Below are 7,203 nucleotides of genomic sequence, written 5' to 3' on the forward strand. Positions count from 1 at the left end.
AATTCTTGTTCTCTACTGCCAGAAATTAAAAGCATGAAAAGTCAGCATGGTGTTGGAAGCCTAGCAGCTTAAGTGAAGCCAAACTAATTCTCTGTGGCTGGAGCCTTGGACACAACACCAAGAACATCAGTGCTTCAAACTGTTTGTTTAATAAAGTGACACTGCAGGATGCAGCAGATGTCAGTCCACTGGCTCCAAAGGCAGGACAGCAAATGCTGCTCTAATACCTAATCCCACCGCTCTGCTGGGTAAACTCCAAGGAAGAAGATGCCAAGTAATCCTTAGAACTAAGAGTGTCAGAAAANGAGGGAACAGAAAACTTAGTTGTTTGGAATTAAGAGGTATTATTAGGTGGCTCNCAACCTAGGATCAACACCACCATGTGAGATCCACAGCAGAGATGACCGCAGACNCCTGTCCTTCTGAATGTGGTAGTAGGGAGAGAAGAGTGTGGATGGATTCCCCAGCAAGGGAGATCAATCAGCCTGGCTAAGGCCCCAACTCTAGTCCCAGCCCTTGAACCGAGCTGTATGATATACTCAAGCCTTCTTCCTAAAGTTAGGAGCTGGCCCAGGAATGGCAGGATTGGGCTCAGCTCTTGCTATTCTCGATGCTTTCTTATTTGGGCACATAAGAATCGAGATAATTCTGTATTAAGACACCAGCGTTGTACATTTATTAATTTGCAATAGCATGTGGCGAAGGAAATAAAGAACAAAAGAACACATGCAGTTTTACACCCTCAGGAAAACTTTAATTGGATACTCACTCATTCAACAAACACCAACAAGCATCTTCTTTGAATAAGATATGAAAACTTGTACATTTTAGTTTTTAAAGATGTGCTTTAAACAAACCCGGAGCCCTTTAAAAGTTTATTTCCCAGGATTTAGAGCGGTTAACATTCAGCTCCCCAGTGAAGTTCCTCGCTGCGTTCACACAGGACAGATGGGCTTCCATTAGCTAATATGCTTCCAGGTGGTGCTGACACAGCACAGATTTGAATATTCCTCTCTGTGGGAAGTAGAGGTGCAACTTCTATACTTAACCTGCTACTACAACTCTCCTTATAGCCTTGAGTTTGCAGGGATCTAAAGTCAACTCTTAGAGAAGAAACGCAATCAAGAAAAACTGAAAATTTCAGCACAGTCCCCATTCTGCAGCTTAGTTCTTGTTCACCCNAGCAGGTTGTGCTCACAGAGCAAACTGCTGGCTTGGGCTGGGTTCCGAGCTGGAGAGCTGTCCGCTGGTAGACCAGAAAGCCGCAGCTTCAACAGTTACATCTTCAAAAAGGCCACCTGGAAAAAAAAANTNNCAGTGCTTTAATGATAGAACATGATGGAACAGAAGGCTGCATGTCAGATCTGAGTGGGATGGGGCCAAATCTGGTCAACAGGATACAGACCAACCTCAGAAGAATTCACTCAGGCGAGGCAGACATTGCACTTTATAGCAAGAACCAATCAGTCTTTTTTTAAATGAACCATCAAGTAATTAGAATGATTCATATCCACTTTTTAAAAAGTTTTAATTGACAGTAAAGTTAGATATCCATGAAGTAATCTAGTACATGTTTGTTCAAACTACTCTTTTTAGACATTCTGTTAGCAGAATTCTGAGTCTAAAAGATTACTGGGCNATTTTCTGGCCTTAACACCGTTGGTAAGTCCCCCTTCTTCTCTTCAGGCCGTGCTGATACTTTTAATCACATGCAATTATACTTGTTGTGTTTGCTAGCAGCAATTCATCTTAACCTAGTGCTAAAAAAAAAAAAAAAAACAAAAAAAACAAAAAACAAAAAAGGAAAACTTAATTCATGCAGGCATTTGTGCAAAACATTTTCGATCAACAAGGTTTAGCTCAAACAAATGCTTGTAACTTCCCAAAAGTTCTGATAACAAAAAAATGATAGCGAACTACAAATGTTTATGGAGTTTTAGTCCTGAGGTGACAGTAAAGCCAGAAAGAGAGGGCAATGCAGAGATAATGCTGACGAGAGTGGTGGGTTTGGGAAGCTTGTACAAGGCCACCCAGAAGTAAATTCATTCCATTCTTAGAGAAGTATCAAGGCATCAAGGAAGTTGGTGCCTAAGCCCCAGCTGCAGCGAAAGGGGCAGGCAGGTAGTTAATGATCCCCATTACAAGGAAAGAAAAAAGGCAGAACATTTCTGTGCAGGNGGCACCGGCTTTATGGAGAGGGCTTCAGAGGATGTTACTCTTCATGTGGTGCGGCAAGGAATGCACCTGCTGAGTTTCCACATCAACTTCCTGCTGAGCTCCTACATCAAGTTTTGCCATGAGAGCACCGAAGTTGAGGGAACAGGGAAGGAAGAAGGGTTACACAATTCCTAAACATCATCTAACCATGGGACAATTACAGCTTATAAACCTCCAGGGCTTTCTGTGAAGATCAAATGAGATAATAGGCCAAGTGAGGGTGGGGGAAATGTGTTTTAGGCCAGGGCACACCAAGCTTGGCCCTATATAGTGTGTGTAAGCTAGCCTGGGCTACACAGTAAGGAGTTGTCTCAAAATATGTGAATAAATAATAAAAAATATAATGGTTATGAAGAGATAATATGCTATATAAATCTACATGATTTTTCCCCCCTATCTCCCATTTCTCCACCCTTACCGGATGGGTCANGGTGTTAAGGGAGACATGTCTATGTCCCATTAGGGATGGAGGAATGGTTTAGAATTAGATCGGACAGGAGACTACAGGTCTTGAGTACTAACACAGAGTCTACTGAGGGCGGTGGTGTTCTGCTTCTATGCAAACAGTCTGATGGGAAAACACACCACCTTATAGAGACAAAATCAGTTACTGCTTTTAATTCTGCAAATTACTGTGGCACTGAATAGTTAAAGAAGCATCTAACTCCACTCCATGCCATAGTGAAAATGGTTAGGAAATTTAGCTCTGAAGTCAGACATCTGACCAGATTTTGTGACAGTCTTGGTTGTCAACAACTGGGAGGGGGTGGTGACTGACATCTAACAGGGAGAGGCAGGGATGTTGCAGAGCGTCCTAAAATCACAGGGCAGCTTCTCCCAAGACCCCCAAATGTGCAGTGAAGAGAAATGCTGTAATTACAGGATCTTTTTGCTGGACCAGATCTCTCATGGACTAGTTCTGTGACCTTTCATAGACGGGTTAACATCTTTCCATCTTTCCCCACCTGCAAGATGGNAATTGTAAAAGGACCACCTGAAACCTGTAAAGCATTTTGTAGTGTAGTAAGCTAATTATGACTCTACTTGCCCTGGGCACAGCCTTAGGATTAAGGCAGAGCAGCATTTGAGACACTGGCTTACCAACAAGAAAACAAATGCAGAAAAATAAATGGCTTACTGAGCACACAAGGCCTGACAAGTGTCCATGGTGGACCCAGAGGGAAATGGATGAAACCCCACTTTTCTCACAGCAACCTTGCAGGTAAATGAGAAAAAGCCAGAGGCACAGGATCCTTGAATCTTCACTATTGCCTGGACATCAACAAATAGCTTTGGTTTCCCATGCTTTTAACATAATAGAATGAGAAGCTAAACTGACCAAATAATGCAAAGCCCCCACTCCCACCCCCCACTCCCACACCACCAAGTAAGGAAAATCTGAAATTTTGACCTAAAGAGGTTTCTTTCTCTCTCTCTAGTTGTGTTAGCTTTCCCTACCAAGTATACATTATGTACTTTTTAAGTTTCACTAACAAAAATACATACCCAACCTTGGGAGCAGGTATTACATAATGCATTGTGGTATTTATTTATTTAAATCACTGTTGACATCGTGGTGCGGAGCCTAGTGCGCACCACGATGTACAACGTCCACAAGCAGATGAGTGTATTGCCTGCATGTATATCTGTGCCTGGTATCTGCAGAGGCCAGAAGAGGGTGTACAATGTCGTGGAGTTGGGATTAAAGTCAGTTGTGAGCCACCGTGTGCATGCTGGGAATCGAATCTGAGTCCTTTGAGGGACCAGCCAGTGCTCTTAACACTGGGCCATCTCTTCAGCCCTCAAAACTACAGGCTTTCAAAAGGATCCTACAATAATTAGTTATAGCTATACACAGTTGTCCCTTTTCACATGAAATAGTTCTGGTAGCAGGAAATAGATTAGCTTTATAGTAAGACAAGATTTTACATTTATGCTTCGTATATAAAATAAACCTTACATAATAATATGGTTTCTAAGACTCAAACTTCATTTACAAAAGAAGATATAATGGTGAACACAAAATAAATCTGACTTTTTAAAAACTATTTATCAAATATGTTTGATAGTAACACTGAGATTAAATGATTTTTCCCAACTCCCTAGCTCAGTATTTATCAAGAGGCTGCTGCTGAATATAGTATGACCTATTCCTCCCTTGGGGCTGGTAGGCTGACTTCATTTGTCTATTGGTCCAATCTGGCTTATTCCACTGATTGTCCCAGTAACAATCATACTTATAAGAAAANATTCTTTCATGGTGCTAAGACAGGAGTAGGGGCCAGCTAAGCAATGAGATGCCCTAATAGGATGGATAGGTTTAAGATGTATGCCTAACACCTGCTGGAGGGAAACTCATCCCCTGAGTTATGAAAAGAAGATAGACTTCTAACATAGTTCAGAAGTAATTATTACTCTAATTATTAATTTGTACTGGCAAAAAAAGACACAGTAAAAGTTGGCATGACAGAGAGTTTGGTGCATGCTTGTTTCCCACTGAGGGATGCTGGCTTGCTAAAGGGATTCTGGCAAACGGTCCAAGGAGGAGGAGTCCCTGCCATGGCAACAGGTGCATTTAACTAGACTAAGAAGCGAAAGCACAGCTCTCGATCNCCACAGGTTCTAAACAGACCTGGTAGAGACTTTCAAAATGTGGGGCAGAGTGAGATGGGATCTGTGNATTAATGTAAACTTTCAGCCATAGTATACCCTATAATGAGTGTACCAGGGGAATAGGGAAGTTAAGCTACCAGGAACATGGCAACCAGAGGCTCCATGTGAAGATGGGGCAGAAAGTGCAAACCAATACATCAGTCACTTGTCTGAGTTCCAGCCTTCAACAAAGGAAGCAAGCTCAGGACACATACTTATCATCACTTCTTTCAGAATGTGTAGATTATGGAAGGCNCTGTCACAGCTGGACAGACCTACTGTGACACTGGAGTGAACACCCAGTTCTGAAACACTGGTTACATAAAGCAAATGTAGTCACTTTGCTAAGGACAGCAAACCCAGGGGGCAAAAACTTACATGNGAAGAGTCTCTAAGCGTTTCATAAAAATCTACTGCCTCAAGCACAAATTGTATTTGTTAGGAAATAATGATATTAATGTGGGCTAGTGCTAAAANTGCTGGGTATAAAACAGGGATACCCCAGTAAGTATATTATCACACAGACATTCAAAAGTTCTAGCTTCTCTTTTCTCTGGAAGAGCTGTGAGGGGGTTCATTGAGCAAGCATACAGCGGCACCAGGGTGTCTGCAAATTGTCCCATTGGTATCAGACCCTAAACAATCAGAGTGGAGTTCCTGAAAGCCAGAGTCTTTTCTCCAGTACCAATTAATTGAAACAGTTTCCAATATCTCCAGAAAGGTGACTTAAACAGAAAATAAAACTTTCTCTCTTTTTCTAAAACATATTTCATTAAAGGAAGCCATGGCCTCTTTGAAGGTGAGTGCTGAGGACACAGAGCTGGGATGTCAAACCTTCAAACCAGGGAACTAAGCTTTCTGTAGCAGGCAAAATCACTGAAACCGATGTCAGCAACAGTTTTTAAGTTCTGATTTGGCTTGAAACAGTAATTCCAATCGACATGCAAGCAAGGCAAAACTTCCCCNTGGAAAAAACTTTTAAGCCACTGTCAAGGGCAGAGGCAGGAGTAGCCTGTGAGGATGCAGCTGGGGGTCCCACTGGTTAACACAGAGAAAATGCCATGAATGTTATGTGCAAGCAGAAACTACATGCTGTAATTAGAGGCCTTCGGGTCAACACTGTTTGGGTGTGTGAGGGCAGAACTCTGTCAGGCAGGACAGGTGACTCCAGTGATCTGCCATTCTCTTCAGGGAAAGGGCTAGCAAAGTCATGGCCACACTTCCAAGCTGTCTCGGTTAATTTTATGTCATATTTGAGCAGCTTTGCTTCTGTGATCTNCTTTAATAATTTATTTGTAATTTTGTATGAAATATGGCTCAAACTAGAAAATATAGAAAAGTACACATAAAAAAGGAAACTATAATTTTTGTAGCTCCATTACTCAGAGATACTAAGTAATGTTTTGTTTTTCTTTCCAAATGTCCATTTACCATATATACCCAGTCACTTCTATATATGCTGTTTAGTAATAATACATTGTTTCTATTAAACCTACTGATGTATTGTGGCAGTTTTCACATGCTATGCTAGTAATATTTTTTTATGATAAACTTTAATGGTAACATTATATCTCACTATACATCTGTGTCACTTAAGGAGGAAAAGAAGTGTAAACATATAACTCTTTTTTCTTTTCTCTTCTCTTCTTTTTTCTTCTTTTTTTTTTCAGAAACAAAATTTGGGGATTTAGAATGAGCTAGTACTGAGCATGGTAGTTCTTGGGTTCTGCCTCTGGACCCTCCATCATCCTCACCTCTGGGGTGCTGTCTCTGTATCAGCATCACCCTCATCTCTGGAGTGCTGTCTCTGTATCAGCATCATCCCTCACCATCCAANAACTTGTTAAAGGAGAGTTATCCTGACTTACTCTGGACCCAGTGGATCAGAAACTTGGGGAAACTGGCTTTTCAATGAGGGCCTTCGATATGACCCTACTACCTTCTACTTTGACATCCATCAGTATAGTCCGATTTTACAAAGCTAAGCATCTGATCTTGGGAAAGGTTAACTGACTTGTTTGAAGTCAAACCACAGATTTTCTTACTTTAGCAAACAAAGTGCATGCTTGACCAGCACAAACTGAGGGCACTTGCTGGCATGAAGGTCCAAAAAAACCGTGAATCTGAGAGGGCACTAGGGACAATGGAGAAAGGGTTGATAATAGGGATGACGGAAGGCATCAGGTAGGGAATAATCAGAATCCATTCTATAAATGCATGGCATTGTCAAACAGGAGGAATCAATAAAAAAATTATTCTTTAAAAGAAAACATTTTTTTCCTCTAGAAGAAAAATAAAACTGGAAAAAAGATAAACTTAAAGTAGGAAAAAAAA

General features: G+C 41.3%; 1 protein-coding gene across 1 annotated transcript in view; it reads right to left on the bottom strand.

Moving 5' to 3' along the window:
- Positions 1 to 655: 655 nt before the first annotated feature.
- The window catches only part of Ube3d (ubiquitin protein ligase E3D), a 150,578-nt gene continuing 144,030 nt past the window's right edge, over positions 656 to 7,203 (bottom strand). The window contains exon 10 of the mRNA XM_021172683.2: positions 656 to 1,298. Coding sequence (XP_021028342.1) covers positions 1,278 to 1,298 — 21 coding nt within the window. The 3' untranslated portion in view covers positions 656 to 1,277. The remainder of the gene's footprint in view (positions 1,299 to 7,203) is intronic.

This window comes from Mus caroli, chromosome 9 (genome assembly GCF_900094665.2).
Source record: "Mus caroli chromosome 9, CAROLI_EIJ_v1.1, whole genome shotgun sequence".
NCBI classification, from domain to species: domain Eukaryota; kingdom Metazoa; phylum Chordata; class Mammalia; order Rodentia; family Muridae; genus Mus; species Mus caroli.